The sequence below is a fragment of the Akebia trifoliata genome, chromosome 7 (genome assembly GCF_017979445.1).
Source record: "Akebia trifoliata isolate Shusen 1 chromosome 7, ASM1797944v1, whole genome shotgun sequence".
Taxonomy (NCBI): domain Eukaryota; kingdom Viridiplantae; phylum Streptophyta; class Magnoliopsida; order Ranunculales; family Lardizabalaceae; genus Akebia; species Akebia trifoliata.
The window spans coordinates 9,826,426-9,844,147 of record NC_141381.1 but is presented as its reverse complement, the minus strand read 5'-3'; the positions used below and the strand labels follow the sequence as shown (position 1 = coordinate 9,844,147).

The following is a 17,722-nucleotide window of genomic DNA, read 5'->3' as shown; positions in this document are numbered from 1 at the left end:
AAAAATAGAAGGCAGAGTGAACAAACTTGCCATAAGAAGAAAATAAAAAAAATTAAAAGAAGACTAATGAACATCCCTGATTTACCTTGAATGTTACAATGAATGTTGGTAGTAATAGCCTTTAGCCTTGGATGCAGATTGTGCCTTCAAAAATCAACGATGTGGTAACACTGGAAGGCGGTGATCTTGACCATATAAAGAAAATCAATAAAAACAGAAAAGTATAAGTTATTTGGAGAAAATGTACAGAAAATATATGAATTCAATCAAAGAAAATCAAAATGAGCTCTTTGATCTTTAATCAAAATCTGAAAAATGATATGGAAGCATTAATATTTTAAGGAACAACAAATCTAAAATTGATTTGAGCATTTTGATTTCAATCTATAAACTAAGTGGAAATTGTCAATCTATAAACTGGAACAATTGAAATCGATTTTATCTCCAATCAAACCAAAGTGAAAATCCACATTTAATCTCAAATCAATCTGATTAAATCACCATTTGATTAAATCGAATGAGAAGCTATATATATATATAGAAAGAGAGACAAAGAAGACGATGCCTATTAGAAAGAGTAGAGCGATTTCTGCCATTAATACTGAAAACCTTAGAACCCTAACTGGAGAAGAGAGGAGAAGATACAGAGAGTAGAGAGACTCAGATGATTTCTGTCATTTTATTTAAACCATTTCATTAAATTGAATGAGCAAATACATACACACACACACACACACATAAGATACCTCTTCAACAAATTTTCGCCATTAGAGGAGAAGATGCAGAGAGAGCAGAGTGAGACGGTCGTCTTTAACAATTTTTCGCCATTAGAGTAGAAGATGCAGAGAGAAACGTTCGTTTCCAAATCGAATTGGTAATTTTCGCGCGAAGGATCTTGGAAATTTTTCTACAGAGAAGTGATTTGGTAGGTAGGGAGTAGCGTTGGTTAAGTGAAAAACACGAGCTTTAGTGACGGGAATTTTGGCCGTCGCTAAAATTATGTTGCTAAAAACCCACGATTTTATAGTGCACACGGAGAGTAAATTAGTGGCGTCACATAAAGTACTAGTAATTTAGACATACCCTCCACTATTTTGTTAATTTTTGAGATATCTCTATGTTTTCAAATTGATGGCATGGTCCTTTGACTTCAGTCTTCTCTAATAGATTAATAGAAAACTATTAAATGCCCAAATCCTCAATCTTTAGCCGAAAAATCCTTGATATTTTTCTTGTCAAAACTATAGTCATCTTTAGTAGACTAATAGGGTGAATTAATTTTAATCTAAATCAACTTTACCTAATCAATCATTTTCATTTTCAATCTCTTCTTAACCCAATATATGAATTTTTTTTTTCGAGTCGTGCTAGAGTAACATTGAAATGTACATCGTGGGGGACATTTCTGACGTGGATGTGTGTCAAAACCATAGATTTTTTTCATCGAGATATAAGTGAGATCTCAATGAAAGCATCTATGATTCTGACTTGTACATTTTAATGTTATTTCAGCATTATCCTTTTTTTTTCTATACAAAAGTTCGCTATCTTATATTTTTTTCAAAAATAATATTTTGTTATTAAATTTTTAAAGATATATTATATAGAATCAATAAAGTTAAAGATCATGGGAAAAAAAATACCTAAATTGTTGAGAATGGCTCATTTTTGTATGAAAGAATAAACAAGTATTTTAGAAACACCCCCTATTAAATTAGTAATATTAGACTTACCCCCTTGCAAAATATAAAATAAGGTTTACCCCCCTTGATCGTAAGTCAACATTATGTTTTTCTTGATGATTTAACAGTAAAATTTTGATTTTATTATTATTATTATTATTTTGATTTATTAATATGAGTATTTGAAGAGCATTTTAATTAATTTAAAAAAAATATATCAAAATTTCACTATTAAATCATTAAAAAAAATAAAAAAGGCCTTGTATCATCAATCTAAGAGGAGGATATTTCCAAAATACCAAGAATAAAGGATTTTTGGCACATGTTGAAAATGAGGGTATTTAGATCATTCCTGGTTAATCTATTAGAGAAGACTGAGGTCAAAAGTGTTCCCTAGGTTGACTATCTATTACAATCTAAAAACCACGAAACCCTCTAAAAGTTTCCAGAAAAAAGCATATGTCCAAACAAATAAGGTAAGAAAATGCTAGCCTCACTCACGCTTGGCTCACTCAATCGAGCTGACGGTTAGGATGCTATAATCTTTACGAAATCTATGTTTTTCCACCCATCCGGGTTTAGGCTAGAAAAGTCCAACAAATAAACACATTTACATTCGCAAATCCCTATATTCCTCGATATTCATACACACGCATCTCAAGACCATGCAACAGTATATTTGCTTGTGGTGATGGGTTGACACTTAATGTATAATATTACCATTTTTAACACTATAAATGCCATAAGAATTAGTTTTCTTCCTCATCTTGGTCTCAGCAAATATTTGTTTGTGTGTGTGATTCTAAAAAGTAAATAATGGCCGCTGCAGCAGAAGCAAGGGAAGAGGGGAGCACTGGAACATCGCTACTTCATCATCACGCGGAGAAGCACTTCACAGCAGGAGAGATCGTGAGAGATGTGATCATTGGCGTATCAGACGGTCTAACTGTCCCCTTCGCTCTTGCTGCTGGACTCTCTGGTGCGAACGCGTCGTCCTCTATCATTCTAACCGCTGGCCTTGCTGAAGTCGCTGCTGGAGCCATCTCTATGGGTCTCGGAGGGTATGATTCTCATTTCCTCTCTTTCTTTTCATCAAGCAGACGGTTGAGATAAGAGGAAAGACACAAATTTCCTAGAGATTAGTAGAGTTTTTCTAGAGATACTTTTTTTTTTTGTTCTTTGGAAACTCTAGCATGTCAACCGGCTGTTCGATGGAGAGCAAATGTTTTCCTTTTCTTTCTCAATTCTCAAACTTATTACTTGACAAAAAAAAAACCCTAAAATTTACATGTGATTAGAGTCACCGAAAATGACTTATAGCTCCAGCATCCTCTTTGATAATAACAAGGAAGGTTTTTTGAAAGGATGTTGAAGATCGATCGACTGATTTTGAGAGAAAAATAGTGGTTTTTTTTTTTGGTTTTTAGTTAGATCTTGAAAAGATGAGGGCGTCTAGGTCATTTTCTGTTAGTCTTCAATAGTAGACCGAGGCCAAGGGGTTGTGTCTATATCACCCAAAGAGATATTTACAAAAATGTAATCAACTTTTGACGAGTTTAGTATTCAGGCTCACTATTCATTTTAATTATCAAAACGTGATACCATTACGGTTTTAAAGTGACAATCTTAAAGGTTAAAATGATTATCTCGCACATTTCGCTATCCAAACATGATTTTAAAACTCTTCCGAGACTGAGTGTATCACCCAGGTTAACTCGGTATTGGAGTTGAACGAAACCAACTCACAAGTTACTTTTTTGATCGAGATTTAATACCTCATCTTCAATTTTTTGATTTTTTGAACAAGACATCTCAGACGTATTGGAAAACTCGTCCGAGACGAGACGCAAAACCGAATTTTAAAACTATGTTTACAAACCTATGAGATTGTCACTTTGCGGGGGAAAATCAGTGAGTTTATCGCTTTAAATATTCGATCTTGCCACTTATAATTCCTCAATTGAAATTTAATATCAACAATGAATTATCCAAATAAAGTATAATTTTGATAACAAGATAGTGGAAAATTATAATATGGACCATTTATTTGTTGTTCAAATTGTACAAGATGTGGAATGAATGTTCACTAGAAAAAAAGGTAAAAAAACTAAATACTTCCATTGTGTTTATATTTTAATTTTAGCTCAAATACATTTAATTAAAGACATCTCTTTGATAGTAATTAATTAGACTACTAATCTTATTGTAAATGTTATAAATAAACTAAATTTACTACTCAGCTAACCATTGGATACCCGAATCAGATAGGGTCCATAATGGTATACCTACAACCGATTAATCAGCATCACTTCAAATTCTCATAAGGACTCCTAGAAGCCACCTAGAGATCAACAGTGTAAAAATCTGACGGTTAAAAGTTACCAATCAGATATTTTTTTTTTGGTTCCCTTTATATATCGAACAATTATGTTAAATGTGAATCAATGAATCATTTCTCTACATGCACATGCAGCTACCTTGCCGCCAAAAGCGAAGCGGATCATTACATGAGAGAACTAAGAAGAGAACAAGAGGAAATCATCAACGTTCCTGATACAGGTTCTTTTTACTTAGATGATAAATTTTTTTTTTTTAATTAATTACTTAGATAATAATTATCACTACATGGTTGTTGGACAAGTTTTTGCACATAAAAAAGTTAATTCGAGATTTCATAGAATCCCACACGTAACACTACATGTATTGATTGCGTCCCTAATATGGGTATTTTTGTTTTTAAATTGAAGATGCCTTCAATACGTACAACATCCTATGATTGGTTGATCAGGATTTTATGAAATTTTGGATTAAATTTTTTATGCACAAAAAAAGTTCTCGATTGTTTTATATGTATGTTGAGAAATTATTCAGTGTATAATTTCCATTACGTTTACACTATAGAGGCTGCTGAGATTGGAGAGATATTATCGCAATATGGGCTTGAACCAGAAGAGTATGCGCCAGTGGTGAATGCTCTTCGGAAGAAGCCCCAAGCATGGCTTGATTTCATGATGAAGTAAGTTTTTATTTCATGTATGGCCCACTTAGCCCATGGTATCCCAGCTCTACCTTGTTAAACTTAAATAAAGAGAAAAACTGAAATACAAAACTTATGAAATCTCCTATTTGGATTAGCTCTGGGTTTCTGCTTCTATGGAGAGGAACTTCTCATTGAAAGCAGATGCTTAAAGCAATATTTGGTTACTTTATAAAAATGAGTTTTCAGCACTAATGGTGTCAGAAGCTTGTTTCGTAGCTAATCCAAATAGGTAAGTAATGCTACCAATAGGTTCACCAAAGTATCCACTCAGATGGATATCTTTTGTAAGATATCGGCTTAAGCTCAGCAACATCAAGATTTTTTTATTTTTTATTTTTTTACCTTTTATTTTTAGGAAGACAAACAAATTAGTCTCTAAAAAGACATTTATGTGAAATTCTCAATGAGTAATGATAAAATGACTTCCCACGGACATACTCAATCGACTCTTTGTACTCTTTGGGAATCATAATTGTGTATTCTGAGGAGTACAATTCTACAGTTCTCACACATGTCACGTCAAGGGGAGTTGATTGAGTATGGCACGTGGGGGAGGAGTCATTTTATCATGATTCTGAAAGAGTAATGATAAAATGACTTTCGACGTGGCATACTCAATCGATTCTCGATAAGAGCGAGAATCGTAAATCTGTACTCCTAAGGATACAAAACTGCACATCCCCATAAAAAGTGCAGTTATGTACCCCCCGAAGAGTATAGATCTACTATTCTCGCACATGTCAGTCATGTCAAGGAGAATTGATTAAGTATGCCACATGGGGGAGTCATTTTATCACGATTCTATGCAAAATTACATGGTTTTCACTTGATTGTTGAACTAATGGAATGGATCTCCAATGTAGATCCCACTCAAGAAAGAAAATGAACATTTTACCATGGGCTACTTGTTATGTATATTATATTATATATGTTCATACACAATAACCTACATTGAGAGTCCTCCCTTTCTTCATCATCAATGGAGAGTCCAATTTTGATGTTAGTAGTGGGCCCGTTAAAGGTTTGTGGTTTGTACCACTACCCACGCATGGAGCAACATATATCCAAACAAGCCACTTGGTCACTTTTCAATTGACTGTTGGTTTTATGTTTGATAAAGAGCCACGCCAAAAGTGGTACCAATATTCTTGAAGTGATCCTCAATTGATGTTGGTAATATTTATTTTTGAGTAAATTCATTTTTTTTTTTGTTGAGTCGTAATAGATTGACTCAAAAAAAGTCATTCAAAATTCGCTCGTTGATATGATATAAGCATAGAACAATGATTATTTTTCCTCGGGATACAAAAAAACAAAGGCGAAGCCAGTAAAGAGCTTGTGGGGACAATTGCCCCTACAAAACTTTTTTGGATGGTTTTATATATCCTTTAATTTGAGATGCCTCGGCATTTTCAACTTATTACATGCCCAATTTCCCCCACACCCTTACCTCTCTCCAATTCCGACTACGTGAAAACTGAAAAATTTGACAGAAAAAATTGACGGGCCAAGACCCACGAATTTTAGAAATTAAATTTTGATTGTCTAAGACCGTCGAAATTCTAGATATTCCTAGATTTGACAGCTTAGAGCTGTCGAATTTCTCCCATCCTTCATTAATTTGACAATTTTGACTTGTTGAAAAAAAAATTGACAATGAAAAATTCGACGCAAATTCCTTTGTCTGTTGAATTTTATGAAATTTGATGGCCCAGGGCCGTCAGATTTGGGCTTTTTTGCATCATGTCCATTCCCCTCCTTTTCAATTTTTTGAAGATGACATTGCCTCTTGACTTAGGCCTTCTCTCATAGACTAATTGGAATTGACTTAAATATTATGTTCTTCAACTTCTACCAAAAAAAAACACTCTGAATTTATCCCCAAAATCATCTAGTCATTTAATACCTTATATGTGTAATCCTCAACATAAAATTACTAGACAAATTCATCTCCATTCCAAGGTTTTTAAAAAAAAATCTTTTCTCAAAATCATTGTTTTCAACATTTAAGATTATCATTTTTAAACATATTGAACCTCTTCAAGCTTTTCTTTAACATATTTCCTTTGGAGCAGACACACACATACAAATAAACAACTTTCCTTCCAAAAAAATTATCTTCTTTGGCCTTCCCCCAAATCCTACTTGTTCTAAAAGAGTAATGATAAAATGACTTCCCAGGTGGCATACTCAATCGACTCTCCTGCGTAATAAGTGCGAGAATCGTAGATCTATACTCCTCGGGATACAAAATTTCACATCCCCATAAAAAGTGCTGTTATCTAATCCGAAGAGTACAGATCTACTATTCTTGCACATGTCACGTTAAGGAGAGTCGATTAAGTATGTCACGTGGGGGAGTCATTTTATAACAATTCTATGCAAAATTACATGGTTTTTGCTTGATTGTTGAGCTAATGGAATGGATCTCCAATGTAAATCCCACTCAAGAAAGAAAATGAACATTTCACCATGGGCTACTTGTTATTTATATTATATTATATTATATATGTCCACACACAATAATCTACATCCAGAATTAGACCAAAAATTGATAGGGTCCAATTTTGATGTTGGTCGTGGACCCCATTAAAGGTTTGTAGTTTGTACCACTAACCACGCAAGGAGCAACATGTGTCCAAACAAGCCGCTTGGTTACTTTTCAATTGATGACTATTGGTTTATGTTTGATAAAGAATCACGCTAAAAGTGGTACCAATATTCTTGAAGAGATCCTCAACTAATGTTGATAATAATATTTTTTTTTTGAGTCGTAATAGATTGACTCGAAAAAAGTCATTCGAAATTCACTCGCTGATATGATATGAGCACATAACCATGATTCTTTTTCCTCAAGATACAAAAAGACAAGGGTGAAGCTAGTAAGGAGCTTGTGGGGACAATTGCCCCACAAAACTTTTTTTTGATGGTTTTATATATCCTTTAATTTGAGATAACCTGGGATTTTCAACTTATTACATGCCCAATGGCCCCCACACCCTTACCTCTCTTCAATTCCGCTCCCTCCCTTTCAATTTTTTGAAGATGACATTGCCTCTTGACTTGGGCCTTCTCTCATAGACTAATTGGAAATGACCTAAATATTATGTTCTTCAACTTCTTAAAAAAAAAAAAAAAAAAAAAAACTCTGAATTTATCCCCAAAATCATTCTATAGTCATTTAATAACTTACATGCATAATCCTCAAACATAAAATTACTAGAATAATTCTTCTCCAATCCAAGGTTTAAAAAAGAAAACTCTTTTCTCAAAATCATTGTTTTCAATATTTAAGATTATTGTTTTTAAACATATTGAAGCTCATCAAGCTTGTCTTTAACATATTTCTTTTGGAGTACCACGCGCGCACACACACACACACACACACACACACACACACACACACACACACACACAAAAAACAACTTTCCTTCCCCAAAATCTATCTTCTTCAACCTTCCCCCAAATCCTATCTTGTTCTTGAGTTTTGATAGTTGAAGGAGCTAGATCGAACCTTTCAGTTGAAGACACCTAAAAATTTTACCTTGAAAGTTGAAGATGAAAGGTTTTCAGAAAATAATCTAGGGTACTCGACGAAGTTAAAAGATGAGGGAATTTCAGTCATTTTATTAGTTTCTCATGGAAGTGCATGTCAAATCAAGGGATATTTCTTCCCTTCGAAAATAAGGGGTATCTCTAATTTTCACGAAAATTGGAGGGTTCTTCAAAATTACCTAGCCCTACAAAACAGTTATATAACCTTTAAAAATATTAATTTTCAGATTTTATAATAGGTCAATTAGTAGTCATTATTTTATAAGTTTGGAGGCAGTTTATGTTTTCCAACAAGATAAATTCCCCCATCATGGTCTAGTAAATATTTGAGATAGCTCCCTATGTTTGGAACTGATTATATGCTCACTTGACCTCGGTCTTCTCTTATAGACTAAAGAAAAATGACCTAGATGTACTAGTAGTTGGCATTTCTGTCATTCTCATCTTATCCAAGAGATTTAAGATGATTGGGCTTTTGAAGAAAAATCAAGGTCTTTTTATATAATTTTTCATTATTCTATAAGAGAATACCGAAATCAAGGGGCATATCATTAATTTGAAAACATAGGGTTTCTGGAATTTTCACAAAACATTCTATACATAAAGGAGAATGTTCCTTCAATTCTTTGATATGAGCTGATCGCTTCAAAATTTTTACCAATATCAAGGTGCCACCTCCTAACGTAAATTTTTATCGTACATTTCCATTAATATTTATAACAAAGGCTCGAAATGGGAACAATGGATGCAGGTTTGAACTTGGATTGGAGAAGCCTCAGCCAAGAAGAGCATTGGAGAGTGCATTAACAATCGCAATCGCCTACATCATAGGCGGACTGGTTCCCCTAATTCCATACATGTTCGTCCCGATAGCCCAAAAGGCAGTCATGTTCTCTGTGGTCCTGACCTTAGTGGCATTGCTATTCTTTGGATATGTGAAGGGTCATTTTACTGGAAACAAGCCATTTAGGAGTGCCTTTCAGACTGCTTTGATAGGGGCTGTTGCCTCTGGGGTTGCTTTCGGCATTGCTAAGGCTGTGCAAACATAACTCCTCTTACTAATCTGCAAGGTCTCTTGAACTTAAAATTTTGGACAATTTCTTAGTTTGATCGTTGAACCATTTGAATAAATTTCTTCCTTTAAATGTATTTGTCTTTGGTGCATGGTTTTAAAACCAAGTAGATATACCTAGTGGACCCATCTGAGTCATTTGATTAGTTTCAATGATTCAAATTATATACGATAATTATAATTTTTTTATTTATAATAAAGTGGATTAATAGATGCCCATACACAAAATCTATGTTTCATTATGATAATTATTCCATATCAAAAACCCAAAATCTGGTGAAGTTGGCTGCTTTTTCTTATACTAGATAATGTGATGGACTATTCACATTGACCATCTTGCATGGTAATTTTTGAATCCGGGATGGTTCACCCAAGTTATTATTATTTTTTATTTTTGATAAGTAAGAATTCATTAAAAAAGGCAAGATTGGCCGAGATGACCAACCAAGTAAGAACCAATACAACGGGGACTACTCAATAACCATACGACACACCCTATCCCAATTCCTTACAATATCTTCAAAGAAGACCCCCATACACACCTTCGACCAAAAGAAGGCAATGAGGTATGGGCTTGGTTTGTAGCGTTTCTTCACTTTCAAGACACTTCTGATCTATATGATTCCCCATGGAAAATGCGTCGACAAAATGATTTCTTTTTAAATGTGTGATTTTCCTCTGTGTTATTGTGTATTTGCTCTGGAAAATTGTTTCTGGTCTAAAAAATTTGCCAAGAAATTTTCCCACCCTACCATTGGATGTTATTTTCTCGCAATTATCCCCTATCCCCAAAACTAAAGGTTTAGTCATGATGTACTACTATGTACATTTGAATGAAATCTTGTTGGATGAAAATATTTCTTAATTAGCGATTCTTATAAAAAAGGAATCATTTGAGTGGAAGATCACAGATAAACAAACATTTTTTTCTTAAGACTATTCATAAGAAAAGAGAGATTATATTGGCACACCAACTTTTGCTCACAACACCCCAATTCTTAAGAAATTAAACAATTGTTGGTGCGCTAATAGAAGCTCTCCAAGAATAAGAGGTATTGATTCAATTTACATATTTGCCATCTCAGTCTTAAGAAAAAAATATATGATTTTTAGGAGAGAAAGATTACTCAACCAAATCTCTCTTGCACATTTTCTTAGGTGCAATGGAGCATTGGAATTCATTATCCAATAGACTTTTTCTCTTGAAATTCCTTTTCCTTGTTGAAAACATTTTCTATAAAACATACCGACTATTCTATTATTAGAGAAATGTATCATTTGTGGCTATGGTCCTTCAGATGGTACTGTCACGTTCCTTCAATTATTGTGTTCATGCACGCGTGATAGTTCGTTTGCCACCACAAACTAGTAGACTATTGAGTACTAGTGTGAGGCACGTGTGATGCACATGATGTTAAAAATAATGTAATTATCCTCACATCTAATGGAGAGGATTCTCTTCATAAAATCACATAAAATATTATTGATCTGAAGAACCTAACACTTCAACAAATATTTGCAATGATTACAAGTAGAGGTGTAAAATTTCCCAGGTCAAGCCCGGCACAAATCCTAGTTGATCTGATTTTAGGCCTGGCCTGGCAGTACAAAGACAAGGTCGGGCTGGCGAGCCAAGGCTTGGGTTTTGGAAGCTTGGCTTGTTACTAGCCGGAGAAATCTTGCCCCATTCTAGCCGGACTAGTGTCATGGCCCACACGATAAATTCTCTAATCCCATAGAATTCAAGCTTACTTAACTTGTTGTAAGAACAAGTCTAAGTCCCCCACAGGGAGTTCCGTAAATTGAAAGACTGAACCCAACCCGACACAAAGCTCAGCCCAAAACCAACTATCCCTTAGGGCCCTAAGTCAAACTTGGTTTTGAGGTTTGTGTATTGGCTTCATATTCTTACAACTCAATTTAGTTCAGTTCAAACCAAGCCTAGCCTAGCTAGAAGCAAGGTTAAGCGTGCCTGACCGGCCTGGCCTGATTTACACCTCTAATTAAAGGATTGTCCTTATCTTCAAAGAAATCATTATTAATAAAAGACGCATACTATTTTACACCTTATATCTATATGATAAAACACAATGGTTGGCCTCAATCCTTTCTCTCAATATTTATACCCCACCAAGAACATATCTCGAGGACAAAACTTTTACTTTTATTGTACTAGAAAAATGCACGTGCATTGCATGTGAATATTAGATAATTATATAAATCTAATGATGACACTTATTTCAATCTTTGAAGTTACTTGGTTATATTTTTTTTATATACTTTATACGTATATTTAGTACCTCTTAAGATCACTTTTCTTATTATTTATTTTATAATAGTTGGAGAGAGTTTTAGTCTTGAATCTTAATTTTGTTAGGCGGTATCACTACGTCAAAATCCCGAATTTATATAAAAAAATTTGTTGGGCCTAGCCCGTCGAATTTTAAAATCCAAAATCCGCGGCCCGTGGACTACGTTTTCGTCTTCTCTTTCTCTCACGTTTTCATCGATCTCTTCGTCTTCCTCATCGATCGACTGCATCGTCTCTTTCTCATTCTCTCTGCCTCTCTCACTGTCATCGATCTCTTCGTCTTTCTCATCGATTGACTACATCATCTCTTTCTCTTCGTCTTTCTCATCGATCGACTGCATCGTCTCTTTCTCATTCTCTTTGCCCTCTCTCACTGTCATCTATCGATCGATCAACCTCTCACAATCTCTGTCTCGGTCGACCTTGCCCTCTCTCACTGTCATCGATTGATCGACCGACCTCTCACAGTCTCTGTCTCGGCCGATAGATCGACGCAGGTACTTCTCTCTCTCTCTCTCTCTCTCTCTCTCTCTCTCTCTCTCAGGTACGCCTCTCTCCTCTTTTTTCAATTGCAGAGTGCAGATCTGCATCTCCATAGACAATCTCTTAATTTTTTTTTTGCCTAAAATTCATCGTCCTCAACGAGGGTTTCTTCCCCAATCTCTTTCTTTTTTTCCCTCTCATACCCTAACTGTAGGTGTTATTTTCACCAAACATGATTACTTAAAAAAAAAAAAAAACTATTGGATTGAATCGGATTAGGATTGATGAAATTTTAACCGGATCAGATCTGGATTGTAGGCTGAAATTTTCAAATCAGATTTGGATTGTAGGGTGAAATTTTCGGATCAGATCTTTTAGATTATATGGTGAACTGATCCGTTGCCAGCCCTACTCTTGTGCAAATTATTTTAATTTTTTTTTTCTGGGAAGCTCACATTCTTTGCAAGCATGTGCATGCGGTGATCTTCATTACATCTTTCATCAATTAACAACACAACTATGTTGATTAATGGAGCTTGAAATATGTACTCTTGCGTGGATCGATCGTAAGGAAGTGAATTCATTATCTCAATTGGCTATGTGTGATTGAGTAAATATAAAGTTTTACAATTGTGAACATGTAGTAAACATTCAATAAAGAACCCAGCAGTATTAATAGTAGTTATGTTCAAAGGAATGGTCAATTGGTTTATTAGAGGTGTTAATCGTTTGATGGAATTTATGTGGAAGGGGTATACTGGGTTTGGTTGGGGCAAAGGACTATATGTGTAGGGGTTTTGGGAAGTATGGATGCCTTAAAATTAGATTTTTGGGTTAACATGCCTTACAATTAGATTTTAGTGTTAAAAAGGATGGGTATTTGGGTATGTGAGGACTGCCAGGTATGTGATTTTGGGACAGCAGGGTTTTAGGACTGAAATTGGGGGATCGGTTGGGATGGTTAAACAGTAAACTGAATTATCTCACAAGGGCAACAAAAGTCACTTTCTGCAACAATATGGTGCAGCAAGGTCAATTTCCAGCTGCAAGAATCTTGGGCAGCTACTTTATAATTTAGTTTGATTTTTATGTATTTGGGACATTTGAGCTGCAGAAATATGGAAAACTCCATGACAATTTTTTTTTTCTTATTTTTTCTCCTCTATTCCCAGTGCATGCTTGAAGATATGTCAGTCCATGCTTCCTTGTCGAAGGTTGGAGGAGAATTCCACTAAATGGCCGATGGAATATCACCACATTTCATCTTTTCCTTAGTGAATTAACATTCGTTCAGCTGATCCCAAATTTTCAACACGCCTTTGTTGGAACATAATTTGTTTAGCTGAAGGTAAAGTATTTTTAGTTGTCATCAGGTTATCAATTGAGTGAAATTAATTACTTTATGTATTATGGATGAGTAGTTGGCATGAGAGTGTGGTTTAGGATTAGAATTTTCAATCTTGAATTTTACTATATTTCAACTCACGGATGTGCTAGAAGATCATAATTTGTTTATCTGTCTAAATCACATTTTTTTATTAATTATCTTTCAAGTCATTAGTTGGTTAAATTGTTAATATTGTTACGGATGCATGTGCATGCATGTTATTCTGCACCATATGTTTATAAGCTCAAAACAGTAGATTGACAAAGTTATCTAATTAATGGATTGTGAGGTGAGGTCAAAGTCCAATAATCTAAGGGAAAAAAGGGAAGTGCAGAGTCTTCACTAATGTGTTCTTTCTATGCTTCTCAGGTCATTCTTTACCATGAATTTTATAGATAGAGAGTTATGGATGATCATCCAGCTGCTCATGTACTTGTTGTATACAAAGGTGATGTATGCTTATAGTTACAATTTTTACTTGTTTTATGCTTATAGTTACAAATTGAAAATTCTATTTTTACCTCTAGAGGTGATGTATGAAAAGGTGATGTTGTTGTGTTCATAGAGAGAGTTTATGAGAAGTACACCTACATTTCCTAGCATCTGTTATTTCATAAACTCGTCTCTGCTTTTCTGGAGAATCGATGGTAGATGGGTTCTCTTGTTTTTTTTTTCTTATCTTGTGCTTAATGTTAATTCCTGTTTCTTTTATGTTTACCATTCTTTCTCTTGTGGAGACTGTATGGAAAAGGATGCATTTTTGTATCACTCAAATTGCTATTTTATGGATACAGGATACTTTATATGCCTAAGTATTTTGGTGTCCCCTAAATTTCTTATGTATGTGTTATTGACAAAACTTGTAATTGGATTCCTTTGCTTATGGATTCAATTGTTTACGAGTTTGTTTTCCTTGATTAGTGCACAGAATTGTTGAAAGATTTTCCATAGATTGTGTACTAAACCTCTATTCCATTTTGGTCATACAAAATTATGATGCCACTAGCCTTAAATTTCCTTAGCTTTGATTAATCCAATATTATTTATCACTAGAGATGAGCAGTGCTGGGAGGTTTCAGTAGTGTTTTGTTACCGAAGCTTTGGTTTTGGTGTTTCGGAGTGCATATACAAAACTAGGAGAAAACAGAAAACTTCCTGTACTGCAGAGGGAAGCAAATGGGACGCCAAATATGAAAAAAAAGAACAATCACAATTGAAATTTTATTTGCTAAGACTCAGTAACAAAATATCTTTCCAATTAAGGATTAAATTTTCCAATTTTACATGTACTTCACAAAACTTCAATTTTATCCTTGTAGACTGATCAACTATTTTTTGTGAACTTATTGTTCCATTTGATCTTGTGGCATCCTTCAAAGGAGAGACGACATAGTTTTTTTTTTTTTTTCTGTCTTTCTTTCTTTTTCCCCCCTTTGCTCGTCTAAAACACCCAAATGAGTGGAAGTATGATTCTGCAAATGAGTTAAATATATGTTCAAAAATAAAATCATAATTATAATACATGCTTGAGGCACACTGCAGTAATGATAGGCCGACAGCACCTATTCATATATCGGATTGCATGCTTAGGTGTAACTGCTTTTGCACGCTAAAGGATTCATAATCATCAAGGGAACAATGTGTATTGCACTATGGAGATGTGGCTTGTTGTTCTTGTGGTGTGCCAATTCGTGTGCTTTATGCATGTATTATAATAGCTCATTTTGTTATTCCTTTTTTTTTTTCTTCTATACTTGTGTTTTACTTTCCCTTTTTTTTCCATTCTTTTGGTTGATTTAATTTTAGAAAATTAACATTAAGTTTGCCGGTTTTTTAAAGGACACTAGACATCAATCCTCTACGTGGACAAAATGGGAAAGAAAAATGAAAAAAAAAGAAGAAAAAAACCCAAAAGGATTTAGGAAAGTTTGGTTGTATTTTCTGTCACACTTGATTTGAACTATTTTGACTATTTCGATCTGAAATTCAGAACATGTTGACAGCTAAAAAGGGGGAAAAAAGAGATTCTTCATTTCTCGGTTAAGACATAGTCCATTATCATTTCTTTGAGCCTGGTTTGGTACTTCTTAAGTTTTAAAGCCTTCTGCCTAACTGAGTTAATTGCTATTCACTTTGGGTTCTTAACTTCCCCCATCCATGAATAGTTGAACTTTTTGTTCTGTTTGAATTTGGAGTTCTAATTGAAGCAAGTGGTCGGTTTCTTTGTCAAGTAGTATGGCATATTCTGCAGAAACTATGATGGAAACTATTTTTATCTTCTTCAGTCAGCAACATATCCCATTGTTTGAAAGTATGTACTTCGTAGGTTCCTTTTTTTGATACTTTAACTTGGAATGTATGCCCTTGTGCGTTTTGTGCATGTATGTAAGTGTTAGTGCGCACACTTTTCCTTTTATTCTTTTCTCTTTCTTGCAGTTTTTCTTCCTTTATTTTTCAAGTGTTAAGTGGGTGTGTGGGGGTGAGTTTTGTACAACTGTCATTCTGATTGATATTGTTGAATAATATCAACACCTTCAGAGGCAAGGACATCGTGGACAGAAGAGGATGGGTGTGAGAAGAATAGTAGGTGGAACCACCGCCACCCGACAACCAATGCAACAACAGCAGCAGGTCCTGCATTCGTTTTCTCACTCTTATAACACGCTGTAAAGTTAGTCCTCTTGTAATGTGAGCATGAACCATGTCCATGCCTTAGCCATTCTTGTCTCAACCTTTCACCATGGGAAGCATCCTCCCACAATTGATCAGGTAATGCTGTCTCTTACCCACTATTTTCTTTTACTATTTTCTAAATCATTTTTATTTGAACATTGAACATTTGATTCTTTCATGTTTTATTATATTTGGTGTCAATGTGATTTCTAGCAATTGTGACCTTGACCATCTTTTTTTTCCACGGAGAACATTGGAGAGTATACAGAAAGAACTGGTTTTGAAAGGCCATTAACTAGTGGTGTTGCCTATGCTTTGAAAGTTGTGCATTCTGAGAGAGCACTTTGAGAAGCTGCATGGATGGACAATAAAGAAAATGGAGACAAAGGATAAGGTCCCCAGTTCAAGATTACATCCCAGAGAAGTTGGATCCTTCACCCATCCAAGATGAATATGCACCTGTTGTATTCTCTCAAAAAATCGTCTCCCATATTGTTTAGATCGATATGATGCTAGAAAGGTAATCTTTCCTTATATAGCATTTTTATTTTAGGTTTTCACTCTTATTATAATTATATCGTAAAAGAATGTGTAGTATAAGGAAATATAAAGTCAAGAGCATGTAGACCATGACTATAGAACAACTTATTCAACTCGGGAGCAAACAAACCATTGAGGTGAATGTCTATGACACAACTAATAGTTATGCACCCATCTGCATGTATGGTCCTACTGTAACAGATACGGGTCCATTGCACATTAGCAAACTTGATTCTGGAGATCCATTTCGAAGGCATGAGATGCATTGTAGGTTAGCAATTGTGCTTAATGAAGAGAACGAATTAGTACTAAAGTTTTGGCACCACAAACTCTTGATGAATTGAAGTTGTTTTCTTTTCATTGCAGATTTAAGTAGAAATCTGCCCCACTTTGGAAAGCAATAATGGTATCAGTTGGGGTCTTTGTTATCACGTTGCTTGTAAGCCATATCTTCCATGTAGCTATAAACCGAATTGCAAAGGTGGAGGGTGATTATCGTGAGACGATCGAGCTCAAAGGCCGGGATGAAGCTGTCGATGTGGCAATGGATGCTCTAAAAGAGGCTGCGAAGATGGTCACAGCTGCAAAGAAGCAATCAACAAGTGCATGTCAGTGAAGAAAATCAATTGGGCCACCGAATCTATTTTCTCCTCTTACTTAGATTTTTCAGATTTTGTTCTTCAGTTTTCTCTTCTTTTTTCTTCGATTTAATGTGAAGTTGGGTCTATTTCAATTTCAAAATATTAATACATGAATATTGATTCAATTTTCTCTTCTTTGTTTTTCAATCAATATGGATGTCCATCATATTCTTGTTTTATGATTTTTCTTTTGTTTTTTATTTTTCTGATTTTTTTATTATTATTTCGTTTATTGTGATTGGTAACCATGCTATTATTTGTTAAACCTTCAAATTTGACGGTCATACTCTATAGATTTTTTTTGTTTTTTTTAAAGCCCATTCTCCAATAATTTGATA

The 17,722-nt window shown here is 34.7% G+C and overlaps 1 protein-coding gene and 1 long non-coding RNA gene across 4 annotated transcripts; both read left to right on the top strand.

Annotated features, from left to right (window-relative positions):
- The first annotated feature begins 2,380 nt into the window (after window positions 1-2,380).
- On the top strand, window positions 2,381-9,546 carry LOC147398197 (vacuolar iron transporter 1-like). Its single transcript, XM_086447348.1, has 4 exons — window positions 2,381-2,743; window positions 4,156-4,241; window positions 4,584-4,698; window positions 9,029-9,546. The coding sequence occupies exons 1-4, from the start codon at window positions 2,499-2,501 to the stop codon at window positions 9,324-9,326; spliced, it is 744 nt and encodes a 247-aa protein (XP_086303474.1). The 5' UTR covers window positions 2,381-2,498; the 3' UTR covers window positions 9,327-9,546.
- A 2,231-nt stretch (window positions 9,547-11,777) lies between these two features.
- On the top strand, window positions 11,778-17,514 carry LOC147398196 (uncharacterized). Of its 3 annotated transcripts, none has more exons than XR_015179782.1 (6): window positions 11,778-12,157; window positions 13,316-13,491; window positions 13,900-13,978; window positions 16,069-16,723; window positions 16,945-17,010; window positions 17,110-17,514. It is a non-coding gene; the product is annotated as an uncharacterized LOC147398196 (long non-coding RNA). The 3 variants fall into 3 exon arrangements; XR_015179781.1 differs by having other exon boundaries at window positions 16,945-17,014; XR_015179780.1 differs by lacking the exon at window positions 16,945-17,010 and having other exon boundaries at window positions 11,782-12,157.
- Window positions 17,515-17,722: the final 208 nt, after the last annotated feature.